This window comes from Toxorhynchites rutilus, chromosome 3 (genome assembly GCF_029784135.1).
Source record: "Toxorhynchites rutilus septentrionalis strain SRP chromosome 3, ASM2978413v1, whole genome shotgun sequence".
Classification (NCBI taxonomy): domain Eukaryota; kingdom Metazoa; phylum Arthropoda; class Insecta; order Diptera; family Culicidae; genus Toxorhynchites; species Toxorhynchites rutilus.
This window is the reverse complement of record NC_073746.1, coordinates 152,751,094-152,769,760: the sequence shown is the minus strand read 5'-3', so window position 1 is coordinate 152,769,760 and position 18,667 is coordinate 152,751,094. Positions and strand designations below refer to the sequence as shown.

At 36.3% G+C, this 18,667-nt stretch overlaps 1 protein-coding gene across 3 annotated transcripts in view; it reads left to right on the top strand.

Moving 5' to 3' along the window:
- The window catches only part of LOC129778132 (platelet-derived growth factor receptor alpha), a 268,265-nt gene that overhangs the window by 193,682 nt on the left and 55,916 nt on the right, over nucleotides 1-18,667 (top strand). For all 3 annotated transcript variants that reach the window (XM_055784844.1, XM_055784842.1, XM_055784843.1), the window contains 6 exons: nucleotides 4,238-4,368; nucleotides 5,277-5,343; nucleotides 5,690-5,855; nucleotides 10,257-10,411; nucleotides 10,687-10,856; nucleotides 12,124-12,194. In XM_055784844.1, the coding sequence (XP_055640819.1) occupies nucleotides 4,238-4,368; nucleotides 5,277-5,343; nucleotides 5,690-5,855; nucleotides 10,257-10,411; nucleotides 10,687-10,856; nucleotides 12,124-12,194 (760 nt within the window). The remainder of the gene's footprint in view (nucleotides 1-4,237; nucleotides 4,369-5,276; nucleotides 5,344-5,689; nucleotides 5,856-10,256; nucleotides 10,412-10,686; nucleotides 10,857-12,123; nucleotides 12,195-18,667) is intronic.

The window sequence follows — 18,667 nt, the reverse complement described above, 5'->3', positions numbered from 1 at the left end:
AACCAATTCGATCCCTGAGCACATCATCAATGGCTCGCTGTAAAATTACTGGAGCATTTTTGAGTCCTAACGGCATTCTAGTATGTTCGAATTTTCCATTATTAATGGAGAAAGCTGTTTAATCAGTATCGCTTAATTTCATTCTAATCTGGTGAACGCCAAATCAAGAGTAGAAAAATATTTCTGACCTTTCAACTGGTCTATGACATACAATAATTTCGAGCATTGGATACTAGTCAGCAATTGTCTTTTCATTGATCTCTCTATAATCAATGCAAAATGGTCCAGAAGGTGCATTCCGATGGAAATTAGCATTTAGAGCTCGACAGTTATTCTCCAGATAAAAACTGTCTTAGACAAAGTTGTTACATATGATAGAGCGCTTATTTTTATGTTATTAAAATAGGGTGTCCAAAATTGTCGATGAAATAAAAATATAACTTTCTTATCTGTATAGATAGACGTAAACATAGTTCGACAATGTTGTAGTACCAGTTATTTGAGACATCTTTGTAGAACAAAGTTTTCTATCTTTTGAAATAATCGATATAGCGCCAGTTTTTTAAGTTACGTTAGGGTCACCATGAAAAAAACAGTTTTCTTGCTCTAACTTAACTATTGAAACATTATTATTGTACATGCAAACTGTCTTGAAGACTATTAGAGCTCACTAATACAAACATTTTTCGATGCAGAACTTATCAACATCTCAACTCCACATAAAGTTATTGATATTTCTTCCCAAAACATACGCTCTCTTCAATTGTTTGTCATTCTTTCTGAGGCAAACATAAACAAAGTTTATTGGCGGCATTTGAGAGAGATACAACCGCAAGGTAGACGTAGGACTACCGTTGGCTCGGTAATCATTTATTCGAAATTGCATCTGAATCAATTCTAAACGAATGAATGAATGAATATTTTGAAAGATTGCTGAAATTTTTTCTTGTTAGTGTGTGGTTTTTATGAGTATAAGTATGGAATTGTTATTAACATAAAATTCAACTCTTTCGAACTTGTTGGTGGTCCCAAAACGATCCGATGAAATTTGAGTGGCCTTGTAAAAGTAACTGAAGTTGTTTGATACATGATTCATTTTTGTTTTCGTGAGAATAACACGAGATTTTTCATGATCACTCCATGCACAGAAAAGAAACAGAGGGCGCCATTTCACGGTGAAAACGAAATAAAGTATATATAACCTTGCATAAAATTAATTTAGTTTTTATCGTGATGTGGGATTTTTTCATGATTGTTCCATGCGAAAGCAGAACAGAAACTGATGCGAGTAAAAGTACTCACGTCTTGCATGTGTCCGCTATGCTTTCCCAAACACTAATGCAAGCAAGCAAAAGAAGTCGCAGCTTGCATGTATTCGCTATGACGGTTTCTCCAGGTGCCTAGATTTTGCGTCCGTGTTCGGGAACACATTGCGATCACTAATCATCATCAATGAGCAGTGATGATTTCAACAGCTTGCTTTCAAAGCAAATTTTAAGTTATTGAAACGATTTTTTGGACCAATAAATTACAATCATATAACTCGTTGAAATTTTATCTTTCGGATGAAGTGATCATTATACCGCTCCATTCAGCCGGTTAAGAGGTATTAACGTACAAAACCTTGCACTCCAGCGTCACTCTCTCGTTTTCGAAACATTGAACTTACACCCTGGTACAGAAATGAAAGACGTAGTCCTACGTCAAAAACCGTTTTTTATGATCACCCTAATACAACTTAGAAAAAAGCGCTAAATTAATTATATTAAAAGATAGAAAAAAATGTTGTTCTACAAAGTGGTTTAAAACAACTGGTGCTACAACATTGTCGAATTATGTTTGTCTCTGTGTATAATGATGATAAAGTAAGATTTTTCATTTCATCGACCATTGTGATCACCCAATTTTTGATAACATAAAAATAAGCGCTCTATCATATGTAACAACTTTGTCAAAGACAGTTCTTGTCCAAAGAATAAATATCTCCCACAATATTGTTTTTAGCGCTTTCTATCTACGTTGCATTTGGGTAACCATGAAAAAACTTACTGTAACTTTAATGTTTAAAATTCTACATCAAAATTGTCTCAGAATTTGTCAATATCTCAATCCTGCTCAAAATTATTTCATCCAAAAACTCATGATTTCAATTTTAATTTACTCAAACATGAAAAATAACCTGGTTTTTAAAATCACACATCATGTAGAGTGAAATATGCTCTTTAAAACGCCACCAATACACTTTGTTGAAAAGAGTGTTTTTTTTTTTTGGAACAAATATCAATAACTTTGAGTTGAGTGATATTGACAAGTTCTGCATCGCAAAATGTTTGTATTAGTAAGCTTTAAAAGTCTTTCGAAGACAGTTTGCATGTAGAATTTGAAATATAAAAGTTGGAGCAAAAAAACCGTTTTTTCCATGGTGACCCAAACATGACTTAGAAAAAAGGCGCATCAATTCATAAATTGAATTATGGAGTAAAGGAAATTTTTTTTTTTTTTTTTTTTTTTTATCTTCGCTTATTTTTCGTCGGCCTATTTCCGCCACTTTAGTGCCAATCACCGACAACAGGGAGGCTACTCCACCTGTTCCTACCTATCAGACTCAACAACTCATGAGCCGGGCCAACTTCTTTTACTTCCCCTCCGAAGGAAGACGTAACCAGAGATTTTTCGCCTCAGAAAATCCCAACGACGCCAGCTGGGATTGAACCCAGGCCGATCGGATTGTGAGGCTGTTACGCTAACCACACAACCACTGGCGCCGTCTAAAGGAAATTTGAAAAATGGAAAAAAAATGTCGATGCCAAATGACTTAAAAATGCATAAGATCTGGTGTTATCTCGAAAAAAAAAATTTGGCGGAAAATCGATCATTTGGGACTTTGCCTGTGTGGCCAAAAAGTCAAAACTTTGAGTGCTTCATGGTCGGTTCTGTAAATTCTATAATTAATTTTTTTCCATACCTTCATTGCACCTCAGGCTAAGTCCCAGAGGTCGATTTTCGGACAAAATATTTTTTTTCGTGATGACACCAGATCTCGACGTTTCATGCATTTTTAAGTCATTTGGCATCGAAATTTTTTTTTGGTTTCCAAATTTCCTTTACCACCACCTCCCCTTGAAAGATTTTCGACTAACAAAAAATTAAAACTTTGAGGCACCCATAAATCATGTCCGATTAAGCTGAAACTTTGCACAGGTCATTTTTTGGGCCAATAAAGAAATTGTACATCCATTGCCACCTTAGGTTACACTCGCTGATGTACCGGAATATCGTCGGTTGTGTTTATAGAACATTCAACTTTTGTTGAAAAAGTTTGTTTTAAAATGATTCCACTCTACGCAGTTGTTTTTAATTTAAAGATAAGGGTGAGGTTAGAAGAATTTTCTGTTGGGTAATATTGAAGAAAAGGAATTGTCAATTTTTCAAATTCCTTTTGCAAATACAAAATTTTGTTTTCTATATCAATATGTGCATTAAGATGCTCTAGAATATCTATATCTTTTATCACATGGAAAAAATCATGAGAAATTATGTAAGAGAAACCGTGCAGAATGATTAATAGCACGGATAGGACTGGGAAACTGGGGAACAATCGCCTTATATATCCAAACCAATGATTTGGACCGTCTGTGGGGTGATTTGGTTCAGTGTGTGTTTCATCAAAAAAAACATACTTATGTTTGTGTAGAGAATTTTGGGATAATGTTACAATCAGTAACAGTGTTTTGGAATCGATACCAGGTGTCTTGCCTATTGACTATTGTTCGAGCATTTTTAAACACTTCCGATGCTTGGTCAAATAAAATCCGTCCTTGATGGCCTGTGTTGCCTTTTCAAGCTCCTCCTTCTTCCAACGTTGTCTGTCCATCCTTTTTTGTAATTCCGTGGTATCTGGAAAAAATTAGACCGAAGAAAAGCCTCAAACCTGTAGGACCAATTCACCCCACACAACATGTAAAAATTGAAATGCAATTAATTTTATTCAATGTTATCAAACTTACAGTTTCGCTGCATCGAATTGTTCCTCCTCTGTAGACGAACAGAACTTAACTGCATAATACACGAAAATTTTGTTTAATCAGCGGAAAAAATCTCAGTACCACGATCGAAAAATTCACAAATCACTCCGTATACCAAATCACCCCGTGTTACCCTACTGTTGTTTGCATATAAATATATTTAACAAGTTTTGACCCACAAAAATAAATCAATGTTTTCCTTCTCATTTTAGTTTTTCTTCCTGACTCTGATTGCGTTGTGCATCATTGTAAGCGGGCTGACGTGTAGTGTGGTTTACTATCAGCGCAAAAAACGACAACGCCGGCAATTAGAGAACTGGCGTGAAGTTTATGTCACAAGTGGGTGAGTGCCGGGAATATAACTCTGATTGATGTCTCCAGAAAAAAGCGCATGATATATGACCTGTGCGTGATTGCTAGACGAGTATGTGCTTCACATTTTGTTTTGATATCATTTTTGATATCATTGTTGAACCAAAACATAATGCATTAGAATTGATTATGAGAACTAGGCTTCGATAGACTTCACATGGATTCGATTTGACGAATTGAATCGGATTAACGGTTAATGGCCGAGTTTGATTACTATTTTTTCTCGTCGCTGTTACAATACTTTCACTGAAATATATTTGTTGTGGCAGTGTTATATAATCTGGATAGACGGTGATAAATATGTCAGCTTCCGACTAATAGAAACTTCGTGTATCATTGGTATGTAATCGGGAACACAATCACTAAACAGTAACTGTAATGGCCAACCATTGTTGCAAAATTGTGTCAAAGTTTTCCTATTTCATATTGGAGGCTTCGTATTGTCACATGGAACATGCTTAATTGTAACAGAACGAGTGTCGATTTGAGACTCTCATTTGCTCACGTATAGTTTCGGGTGCTGAAGTGGTTTAACGGCTATTAGAAACATTTAGAAGCATCGCATGCACCGTTATCAAAAGTCTAGCATTGGAAGATTCACATTTCCATTGGCATCAAATGCAATTTGCATTTCCCAGATAAAGCAATTGCGAAGATACATTGTAGAAAATCAGAATCGTTATTGTATCTATCGCGGTGTTAGGATTCAGTTCCCTGCATCTGGTGAAATAGCATAACGAACTAAGCTGCAATTTGCCAACTATCGGAGCGGAAATAACGACGTCACGAGAAAAACACAGAAAAACAGAAGTGGATTATTTGTATTATTCGAAGACTATTAACGTTCGACTTAATGACATCGACATTCTGTTGTTCCAGAGCCGAACACCAATTGCAACCAATGCAAATGAAGGAAAATCTGCTCTATACCTCTATGGAAATACTGGTAGGTAAATTAGATGATCAAATATATAAAATACCGATTCACAATCGTGCAAACATGTTAATAAGCTTTTCATTTATTCGTGTGTTGCACTGGTGTGATAATACGCCGCGCGTTGAAAAGCTAAGAATGCAACGGAATTTCATTTATTTTTCGAAGCGTTCCTTGACTTTAAGCGCCATGCATCAAGATCATTTTTAGCAATTTTCGCCATAGCTGGTACGCTGAACCATCCATCTTTCGTGATATGATAAATCAAATATCATTTCATGGTCAATAGTAATCCACAAATAAGAGAATCATAGCATAATACGCAAAACTCGATATTATACTCCATATTCTCGCACAGGAAGCGCGGGCCAGAGGGGACGCAGACCAGCTCGAGGTTCCGCATTCCTGCCTACGGATCGGGCGGGAGATTGGCAAGGGAGCCTTCGGGCGCGTATTTATGGCGAGCGCTACCAAGTTGCCCGGCTGTAATGGACCAATGATAGTGGCTGTGAAACAACTGAAAAGTAAGTTTTTGTGTGTACATATGCTCCCCCTGAATATACACTCTGTCCTACTTCTATAAGACCAGGTGATGATCTTGCTGCTTTATACCATTATAAATAAACAATGTGGGTAAACTAAAGGTTTTTTTGTTTTCCAAGCGTCAAGTTTCTACCGTTCTGAATCTTATTTCGGACAACATCATATTTCGGACACTTTGTTCTAATATCTTGAAATACTTGATGCACTGATGATATAACTATAAAATTAATATCACAATTGCTTCTTTAGAGTACCGTTCTGAATCATATTTCGGACACTTTGTTCTTATATCTTGAAATGCTTCATGCACTGATGATATAACTGTAAATTTAATATCACAATTGCTTCTTTAGAGTGATCCCTTCGTTTCACTATCCCTTCATTTGAGAATAACATTTGAATTATTGCATAGTAGGAAAAAATTCAACAGCACCACTCATTATCGTTTGTGTTTGACGTTTGTTTTGCGTGAGCACGTAGAATTTACCCGTTCATAAATATTTAAATTTCTCCCGTGTTTCATCAGTTCCCATCATCGTTAACAGTTTACTGTGATTGCTTGGTAGGTGTTCGCAGTTGACTGTAAAATATAATCAAGTGTAATGTAATTTTCGTTCATAAAATTACAAAATAAAGTGTCCGAAATTTGAATTCAATCTGTCCGAAATTTGATTTAGTGTCCGAAGTTTGATTCTTATTCGCTTCATTTGAAAAGAATTTTATTCGATGATTTTTTCATGTTTTCAATAAAATAGGTACCAAAGTAGAAAACTTAAAAGCATATTGAACTATTTTATTAAAAATATCTACCATATAATACCTGTGCTTAAAGTTTAGATCTGTTTTCTGCATCATATGCCTTAAGCGTCCGAAATATGATTCGGAACGGTACTCCCTTGGTTTCACTATCACTTCATTTGAGAATTACATTTGAATTATTACATAGTAGGAAAAAATCCATCCAAAATCCAAAATCCACTCATTAGGCCGTATGAATAAAAACAAAATTCATCTTTACTTTACTTCATTCGAGCAGTCGAGCAGTGAGATTTAGTTTTTACTACGTTTGGTATGAATAAAAGAAATAACAAAGTATTTACTTTTCGAAAATGGATGTTTAGCTGATTTCGTACAGCATTCATCAAGTATTTACTTCGTAATTATCAAGTATGCTCATGAGCATACTTTGGATCTGAAAACACTTTCATTCGTTTTGATTTCATATCCTATTTATGTTTAATGCTGCTATCTTGCGCTTGAAGTTAAACAAGTTAACGATCCGCATTGATGGCATTGAGCTTCGTTTACTAGTTTAGGGGAGCGTAAAAAAATTTATTGATTTTCAGGCGAAATGAACACGTTTTTAAATTTAAATTATGAATGCAAAATAACCTTTCCGTACCAATTCGGCATTCTGTTTCAATGAAAAACACTTTTGTTTGCAGGCGGTGAAAAAATCTTGTACGATAAATGTTTTTGAAGACAACTTTATATTATAATGAAAAGTTTCAGTAATAATGTTGAAAATGTATAGACAAAGGGTTAAATAAAAGTCGCAAAAAAGTGTTTTAAGTGATTAAATAACATGATGGGAACATTTTCATTCAAATTTTAACATTTAACATAACTGGCTTCGTGTCTTCTAATATGATAGGTATTACACTAACGAGATAGGGACCCAAACTATTGTCCCTAAGTGAAAGTAGTCACCAGACGTCGACACTATTCCTTTTTCATCGCGAATTCACGCTTTGTCCAAAAAAAAAAACGTTTTGAAACGAAACCTAAACAATCAGTTGACAGATGTTTGACAAAGTAAAAACTATGTTCGAATTCGAAAATGAAATTAGTAAAGTAAACATTTATTCATACGGATTCAAGTAAATACTAGGAAAGTTTACTTTACTTGGAAACGGGCAGAATAAGTAAATACTTTTTTTTTGTTCATACGACCTATCCTCGTTTGTGTTTGACGTTTGCTTATCGTGAACACGTAGAATTTACCTCTTCATCAATATTTAAATTACTCTCGTGTTTCATCATTTTTCATCATCGTTATCAGGTTACTGTGACTGCTTGGTGTGCTCCCTTGGCCGAGTGGTTAGCGTTATAACTAACATGTCGGGTGTTCGGGTTCGATTCCCGTTCTGGTCGGGGGAATTTTTCGTCAAAGAAATTTCCTCCGACTTGCACTGTGATCACGCGTATTCTAGAGCTTGCCACTCAGAATGCATTCAAGGCGTGTTATTTGGCATAGAAATCTCAACTAAGTGCTAATAAAAAATGACGCAAGTAATACTACGTTGAGACGGCGAAGTTCCTCTAGGAACGTTAGTGCCATTGAAGAAGAAGAAGAAGAAGTGACTGCTTGGTAAGTGTTTCGCAGTTGACTATAAAATATAACCAAGTGTAATGTAATTTTCGTTCAAAAAATTACAAAATAAAGTGTCCGAACTTTGAATTCAACCTGTCCGAAATTCGATTTTTTTATAAATGGTGTCCGAAGTTTGATTCTTATTCGCTTGATTCGAAAAGCATTTTATTCGATGATTTTTTTAAGTTTCCAATCAAATAGGTACCAAAGCAGAAAGCTTAAAAGCATTTCGAACTAATTTATTAAAAATATCAACCCGCAGTGAAAATAAAATCAACATTCCGGATAATCGAGTCCGACCTGTATATATTAGGCTGTCAAAAAAGTCCTGCGGTATTTTTTTTTTGAATTTTCATTTTTTCATAAAATTAGTTACAATCATCTGTTTTAAGTCAAATATGCGCCGTTTTGTTCGATGACTTGTTCCCAACGAGATGCCAACTTCATAATACCCCTGTTATAGAAGCTCGCTTCCATATTGGCAAAAAATTCGGATAGCCAATTTTCACAGGCCTCTTTTGTGGCTAACTTCTGACTACCTAGCTCGTTCGCCATGGACAAAAACAGATGGTAGTCACTTGGTGCAAGGTCCGGACTATACGGCGGATGCAAAAGAATCTCCCATCCGAGCTCCCGGAGCTTCTGGCGCGTCACCAAAGAAGTGTTTGGCCTGGCGTTGTCCTGATGGAAGACAATGCGGCCTCTGTTTATCAAAGATGGCCTCTTCTTCATGAGTGCTACCTTCAAGCGGTCCAGTTGTTGTCAGTACAGGTCCGAATTGAGCGCTTGGCCATAGGGAAGCAGCTCCTTGACAATCCCACAAAACACACAGCAGAACCTTCCTGGCCGTTAATGAGGGCTTGGCCACCGTCTGAGCCATTTCAGCGGGCTTCGAACACGACCGTTTGCGCTTCACGTTGTCGTAAGTGACCCACTTTTCATCGCCAGTCACCATCCGCTTCAGAAACGGGTCGATTTTGTTGCGATTCAGCAGCGATTCACATGCGTCGATACGGTCAAAGATGTTTTTTGCGTCACCGTGTGTGGCACCCATACATCGAGCTTCTTTGTGAATCCAAGCTTCTTCAAATGGTTAATAACGGTTTGATGACTTATCCCCAGCTCTTGGCCGATGCTACGGCTGCTACTATGCGGGTCTTTCTCGGCTAATTTAGCGATTTTGTCGCAATTTTCGACGACAGGCCTTCCGGAGCGTGGCGCATCTTCGACAACCTCTACACCAGAACGAAAACGTTGAAACCATCGTTGTGCGGTTGAAATGGAAACTGTATCGGGTCCATAAACTGCAAAAATTTTATTGGCAGCTTGAGATGCATTTTTGCCTTTGTCATAGTAGTACTGTAAAATATGTCGAATTTCCTCTTTTTTTTGCTCCATATTTGCGACACTATAACTCACGAACGACTTAACCAAACAAAACACTGTCAAGGACTATATTATAGCGCGTAAAAATACCTTTCCAACAAGCTATAGTATGACTCGATACAATGAATACAACTAGAACTACGCGCTTACAACGACACCTCGCGGAAATACCGCAGGACTTTTTTGACAGCCTAATATTAGACAAAATGTATCTCTATTTTGAAGTTCACCGCAGCCAAAGTCTAAAATTACGATTTTTTTTTATTTTAGCATGATCGAATATATCAGTGATCAGATAATGTATGAGCTATGGCCAAAACAAAAAAGGAAGAACCTGCTACCTTTGTCTTTTCTAATATTGGAATAAATATTTCATGAAAACGACGACGAGAATAATTCATACTATTCTCAGCAATGATTCTTGTCAATATGTCAAAATCGATTCCAATTCAGAACACTCGCATACCCATTCAATGTTCATTGGCATGGCATCCGAATAGAGCGGTATGTAACGCCGGAGGATATTATCGGATGTTTTGACCGAATCTCATCATACTCATCTTATACTCATATTCAACATTAACACGAAATGAAAAAAAAACTCACTTTCCCTTCGTTGCAGAGAGCCCTGAAGCGGACGAAATCGACGAGTTTCTGGACGAAATAGAAATGTTGAAGCGAGTCGGACGCCATCCAAACATTGTGACATTACTCGGATGCTGTACCATCAAGAAGCCGCTAACCATGATAATGGAGTACATTGGATGCGGTGATTTGGTGCGTGACAAATACACCGTTTCCTGTTGTTATGTTTGATGTTCAGCTCGGGATGCTTCAAGATTAATTTATTCCACGAGATAATCAACTCCCAGTGACTCCGTGTGTAATGAGACTTCATTCATTCCTTGATTCCAGTCATGTTTGAAATTCCATTACTTTGTAAATATTTTGACATGACATTAAAATTGTGGTTATTACGGCGCTTAATTAATTGTGATAAACGTGTCAACTTGGCATCATACTGATTTATATTTTCTCTTCCCTATATACAGCTCGAGTATTTAAGAAAAATACGTGCAAAGCATTTGGCCCGAGTGGCACGGTATGAGGCTAACTCGACGAACCATTCGGAAACCATTAGCCTACAGAAGTCAATTTCCAACAACTCGACCAGCACCGTGTTCGGGCCGATGATTAAATACATCGACCTTGTGCATACATCGTAAGTGAAATCCTTTTTTCCCGGTGAATGGTGTTTGCTCAGTAAACAGGTTTTCAACGGTGAACAATTTGCTAGAGGTGGAAATAAAACATAGCAATTAAACAAATTTCCATCGAAAGTAAAGTATTATTTGCCCGTTTTTCTCAACGAATAAAGGGATATAGCGAATTATTATGCTTTATCTTTACACCGTCTCATTTAGAGAGGAAAATTGATACAATTAAGCTTTCACCTTAAGTAGTATTAAACAACTCATGTACTATTCTCATATTAAATTTATATTCGGAAAATTAATTTTAGTTTCTCAGCCATTCCGCATCTCATAATTTTTAAAAATCTTTATCGATATGGAGCAATCCAATGCTAAATCAGCCGAAAACAGCCAATTGAATGCCAACTTTTTTTCTGTATTAAAATTTTTGGATGACCATTTGTGGAAGAATTTCGGGAGTGAGAACTAAACTCGTGACCTCTAGCTGGAGCCTCCACTTAGCCCAATAAGTGTTTAAAATTATATTGAAGTGAGATTTAAAAAGGACGAGTGTAAACACCTAAGAAAACTCACTTTTTAATTCTTTCACTTTCAAAATGATACTTAATTCCACTAATTTATATATTTTTTAACTGTGTCCTGTACCAAATTTCCTCATCTTTCCAATCAAAGAAACAATGGCCCTGATTCTCGTATACACTTCACGGTGGAAACGAAATAAACGGCACGCCATTGAACTACGTTTTACGAGTTAGTGAAGTGTCGAAGATAATGATGAGTTTTCAGGCAGAATGAGCACTTTTCAAATAAAAAATCATTGATGAAAATTAACTTCTTCGTATCAAACTGGTATTCAATGTGAGTGGAAAACTTTGTTTTCTTCATGTGATATGATAATCTCATACAAAAATGTCATCTGAAGATAATTTGTTATTATAATGATAAGTTTAGTGGGAAACTAATCTCGTATCCAGATGTCGACACTGTACCGTTGTCATCGCGAATACGTTTCATTCCGTTTCCGCCGTGAAGTGTATTCGAGAATCAGGCCCAATATTCTTCGTAGCACCTCTTTTCAGACAACCCTTATATGAAGTACTTTTTTGGTAAACTGGGAATACCGAATATTTTCCTATTTATCATTTTTCTCAAAATTTCGTTACAAGTTGCAATGGTGGCAGTACACAATCTTCAATCCATGATTTTTATTACACATCTGCTATAAAGTCATTTTTTAGAACAAATTATTCACATTGTTATTATTCTCTTCTCCAGGAGCTCCAATTCTGACACATCATCGTATATTACACAACCAGACACAATATTGCGACCATCGCTGACCGAGAGTAAGTAATCCTGATTTTTTTTTATTTTTGAATTTTCTTCTTGAGTTTGGCTTCAAAAATACATATAACCTAAAATGTTTACCTCGATCCCAAATTTTTAATCGCGATTTTTGTATTTTTGTGTAAAAAATATCCAAATAATTTAATCGTCGTTTGTTTATCAAACAAAACGAATTTATATACGTTGTTAAATGACAGATGGCGCTAAGTTCGTTTCATCAAACCTTCATCCACACATTTCACCCTCAATTCGCCAGGCAAGGCCAGGCCAGGTGAGCTGGAAACCTGAATGATTACAATGAATTATTGAAAATTCTTCAAATCTAGAATATATGTTAGATCAGCGCAAGTCAGAAGAAATCTTTTGATGAAAAATCCCCTGGTCGTTCTGCAGAGACAAGATGGATATTGCATGAACATCAAACAACGAGATCTCGTCACAGTTACTTCATTCATTATGAACGTCAATTCTCATTTTGAATTAATTTTTATGAACATGCGGTTAGAGGAGACGAAAAAAACAAGAGAGTGGCGAGAGCTCGATGGATTTTTATGTGTATTATATGGCGATTCGACGTTGTCAGGACAACGTCATTCTACGATGTCGCTAACTGTGTCAACAATTCATTATCGACGTTTACGCGAAGGTAGAGATCAAGCGACTGCGATTCCTACAAAGAAAGTATTCTCTTGCGAGACGCTATCATGAGCAACGCCGACCCAGCCTTTGCTGTTGCCAGGCCAAAACGCAATGCATTTTCATGACATTACAGCACATGTGTTCAGACAAAAAATGATGTTTTCAATAAGCCACATTGCACATTACACGTATTCGGCCCAAACGTTGATAGATGTATTCGGCTGAATGGCAGAAACGAAGATTGCCTTATACACACATTTTTAGCATGGTTAGTAGACAAAATACGGCCTGAGGAATTCGATAGAGTAATTCCCTTGGAAATTCCAGATCTGTCTGACTCAAGACCAACCGAGTTGTGCGAATGTGGAAATCTTGCCACGCAATTCGACATAAAAGACATTGAGCTTCGTGTTCTATTTCTATGAAGCGAAAATTACAATAAAAAAAAGTGTTGACGGAAATACGAGGTTGTTTAGAAAAATAATTAAGTTGGTGTCAGGACTATGTCTTTTAAGAATCCAAATAACATCGAGTAATAATTTTTATTTTTTACATAACTTTAGCATTTCATCTTTTACATTTTTTATATACACTGAATTAGGAAAATGAATGGTATTTTTCGTTTTATTTTCATCGGTGATCATCGTTTATAGCAATCCGTTCCTCAGTATGTGAAAGATCCCGTCCCCACATATTCATGAGATCTTCTCAAAAGAATAGGCCGTAACCTTACTCGGGAAAATATGCCATGAAATGCTTGATTGCACTGGTACTTTTGAATTGCTCCGCAACGATACACGACATGCAACAACGTTGCAACATTTTTCATCATAATAGAACACAACATAAGAGGATAGAATAGATGGGTCACGAACGTTTCACGTTTGTTTATCGAATGAAAATGCGCGCCGTCCGGCAGCATGAACATCAAACACAAACACGTTCAAATCGTTTCATTCGTTCTATTTTGAAGATCACATCCGATAATTTATATAGATCGTTAAAACATTCAAAAACACTTATGATATATTAGTTATTTTTTTATTTAACAACCAAAATATTCACCAGAAATAATGTATATGGCAGAACAACGTTTGCCGGTTTAACTAGTATTATTATAAATCATTTTATTATAAATTGTAAAAGCTAGCTGAAATCGGTCATTATCATCATCCAGCATGCTATAAAATACAGTCGAACCCCGTTTATCCGCGGAATCGAGTGGAAAGGTCACCATGGATAATGAAAATCTTGGATAACGCAATCAAAGACTAAAGTGCAAACGGAAATGCGGAACAAGATATTTCAACGTGGAGCTTATGTTTTATCAATATAGAAATCATTGAACTCCATTTATTCCACACCACATTGACGAAGGGAAAATTATTTTTATCGGAAAAGACCACCTTTATCAAAAAAAACGGGAATAATGTTTTGCGATATGGAAAGAAAACTACAAATTTCAACGCAAATTTGAGAACCAGCATATCGGTTTTGCATGGAATGCCTGAATATATTGGGTTGGGGAAAAAGTAATCCATTATTTTTGGGTAAAAATCAAAACCATTTTAATGTGCTTCGGATTGTCCGATTTCATCAAATATACACAGTTTGGTTGTAAAATTTGTTGCCATTCTAAAGGTAGCTTCATAATGTCTCTATCATAGAGGTCTTGGTCGTTATTTGCGAAAAACCATAGCAATAGAGTTTTATAATCTTTTCTTCATCCCAATTTCTTATCACTCTGAATATTTTCCAACGCGAGGAAAAGGTGACAATCATTTAGTGCCAGGACCGAACTATATGGTGAATGCATTAAAACATCCCAATCAAGCTCTCGGAATTGTGTGGCCTTGCGTTGTCCTGATGGAACACAACACCTCTGCTGTTGCCCAATTCTGAACGTTTCTGATCAATCGCTAGCTTCAAACGGTCAATTTGTTGACAGTAGAGATAATAATCATGTGTATTGCACTAAAAAATTTAAGATAAAAATTTAAAAAAAAATTTAAAAAAAAATTAAATAAAAATTGAAAATAAATTAAATTGAATTTTCGCATTTATAAAATAAAAAGTTCAAAATGTACTGAATTTTCTCTTTGTTGACCTCTATTATTAACATCCTGTAACTCACAACTAAATGGAACAAACAAAAAACAACAAAAGATTTTTTTTGTGTGAAATACCATCTTTACAACGAGCCTAAACTCCAAATTCTACTAATGATATTACGTGAGATATTGATCACTAAAGCCAGCCAACGAGAAGATAATTTTTTTCCCAACCTAATATATTGGAAAAATGACATTCTTTCAATTTGCTTCGGAGACTATGATTCGACTATGATTGAGAATCCTATCTTTAGTATTTTGACGTAGGACTACGTCTTTTATTTCTATACCGGGGTGTAAGTTTCGAAAACGAAAGCGTTAAGTCGGAGACCGAGATTTTGAACGTTAATAACTCCTAAACAACCGAAAGAAATGGTATGTTAAACACTTCATTCGAAAGATAAAATGTCTACGCGTTATATACTTGTTTTATACTTGATCCAAAAAATTGTTTCAATAGCCTTAAAATTGCTTTCAAAACAGGCTATTGAAATCACCAATCGGTATATAAGCGAGTGCCGCTCGGAAATCCACTCAGTTAAAATTGAACAGCGATTGAGGTACCATCGCAGGAGTGAATGAATGTTTCCCTAACACAGACTTCAAAACCATGGAGCCAGAGGAAACTGGCATTGCAAAGTTTTTGCAAGTAGCGGAGAGTTTCGTACTCGTTTGCGCTTTTGTAAATCGGAATGTTCTCCTAACACAGACTTCAAAACCATGAAGCCAGGGGAAATCGGCATTGCAAAATAGATGCAAGCTGCTGGTACTTTTGTACTCGTTTGCTCTTTTGCAAATTTAAATGTTTCCCTAACACAGACTTCAAAACCATGGAGACAAGCGAAATCAGCACTCCAAAATAGATACAAGTAGCAGGTACTTTTGTACTCGTTTGCGTTTTTACAAATCGGAATGTTTTCCTAACACAGACTTCAAAACCATGGAGCCTGGGGAAATTTGCATTGCAAATGAGATGCAAGCTGCGAGTACTTTTATACTCGCTTGCGCTTTTGTAATCCGGAATGTGTTTTCCTAACACAGATTCCGAAACCAATAATTTGGGAAAATCGGCATTCCAGATCTCGGCAGTACTTTTTATACCCCCATGCATTTTTACACTCCGGAATGCGTTTTGCTAACACGGTCTACAAAAGCAGGTACAAATGCAACGCTTTGGCTCGGTTATTCAAGACTGCATGCCCCTTCATTTCGCCAGCTCACTGAACTTCTACGCATACCGTTTTGATGATTAGGCAAAATGATGATAACTATTTGCTGCTTTAACCACTACCATAATGCATGAATTGACCTGAATTGGGATTTGTTTGCAATTGAATTCGTGAATTATTTCATTCATTCACTGGTTTAATCTGTAATTTAATCAACAGCTTTGCGCAGCGGCGATATCGTATCCAATGAGGAGCATTCAAAGTGCGATTATTGCTAACTGAAAAAACACAAATGATTACTAAGCCAACGGCAGTCCTACGTCAACCTTGCGGTTATATCATAGGTATAACCCATCCATAGTTTTTTTCTTACTGAATAATTATTAATTTAGAAATATTGCAGTTGGTTAATTGAGTAAACTTGACATTATTTTCTCATGGAGGCGATCTGGCACAGTGGTAACATCTGTACCTTTCACGCAGAAGGTCACGAGCTCATTTCCCACTTCCGATATTCTTCCAAAAAAACAAAGCAAACCATCCAAAAGTTTTGAAAGTCAGCATAATGCAGAAAAAAACAATTTTTCTCATCATATTCAACAAAATAAATAGTTATAATATTTAGTAAATAGCAAGTGTAATTAATGATTATTAATACAGATTACTCACAAACTATAAAAACATTGGCCTGCGATCTATCCGCAACTACCAAAATTGATATACGGTTCAATATAGGTTAGTTGAAACCTTAAATCTCCGCGTTCGTTGATTTCAAATGGTTCCTTTGGTTTCGGGTTGTTTGTAACCATACTGAAGCCTTTTTCGACAAAGTAAGATGAAAAAACGAGAAGATATTTTTCAGCAATGTCCCTCAACGCAGGATACTGTGTTTCAACATTGCATTGCTACCAGAACTTATGACAACTTTGGTTGTACTCCTGTTTGAGCTCCTCATCTGTGCTGATGATAATTAACTTTTCTTGCATTATAACGTTGGCTCATTCCACGGCTGTGGTATAGTATGGATTTATTATCCATTGAGGAATTTGAAAACTTTGAAGATCCTAAAACATCTTAGTAAAATCTAGGGCTCAGATATTTTCCTAATAAAAGCTGCATGTGAATCACGCAGTGAATGACCAGTACATCACGCAGTTGTAACTTTAAGTGAGCTGTGAAACCACGATGACGACCAACCATAGATGGTGCACCATCAGTCACCATGTTAAATTCATTAATTGCATTTTTTCATAACCAAACAACATGCTCAATATTATGACATCTTGGACCACAATTACAAAAATTGTTAGTAACAAGACCTATACGATAAAGACATGAATTGAGTCCGAATAGACTGGATATTGGGGAAAATAGAGTAAAACCATCTTCCAAGATTATCCCTCCATTGATTCTTCTACCTCATAAATGTCCGTATGTCCAAAAAATGGAGAATAACTCATTATACGCATCGACTCACATTGTGAGCAAGCGTCGAATTGCAGGAAAAGATTGCTCGTTGCGAAGGGGAGGAAAACGAGCGGTTATTGCAAAACATACTCATTTTAATCGTCAATTTTTTTACTTTTTTACTATATTTTTGTTCGTGTTCCAAGAAAAAAATTGCTGGATAAATTTCCAGTTTAATGGTATATAACATAACATATATCGCAATAACGATTGTGAGTAATATGGGTATGAAACACTGAATGAATCGTAGAGTGACCACCCTATATCCCTGTACAGGCAAAACTGTTTTTGTGCGGTTGTTTTTTGTGCGATTTCTCTCTTGTGTGACTGTTTAGGTGCGATTGCCTATATAGAAATCAAAGACATAGTCCTATGTCAGAAAAAGTCACAGGAGGGTTGTGCCCGAGACACGACCACATATTTGGCGTAGGATTCCGTTAGGCTATCTGTTGATTTTGAATATGTTTGAAGAATTACATCGTTAAACTCTTTGATAATGATTTGGTGGCCCTGAAAAGGGCTGCTTTGTTTGGTTGTCGGGTATTGTTTGTTCACTCCACCAGTGTTTACCGAGTAATGATGACAGAAGGATGGTAGACAGTCGGTGGTTGGCGTATCAGATAGAAGAAGATTCTGAAGTGGAACGAGATATGATGAAAACCGCCCTCTGAGATCCTAGACGAGATGCCTCCTGTGATATGTATGGAAGGAAAAAAGGAAAAAACAGGAAGTGGGTTATATCTATGGTATAACCACAAGGGTGACGTAGGACTATCGTTGATTTAGAGATCATTTGTTTGAAGTTGAATCTAAATCCATTCTGAATGAATGAATAAATGAATATTTGGGAGACTTCGAAAACGAGAGCGTTACGTTGGAGGCACAAGGTTTTATGCATCCAATATAGGATAGGAACCTGCTAACTGTACTTGATTGACAAATCACAAACCCAAATGTATTATATGGATATTTTATGGATAGAAAACATTCAATTAAACTCTTTCACATGAATATATTTTGAAAATTCCCAGAGGAACTGGCAGATTATTTTCAGTAACGATTAGTTATTTCCACATTTTCCTCGAT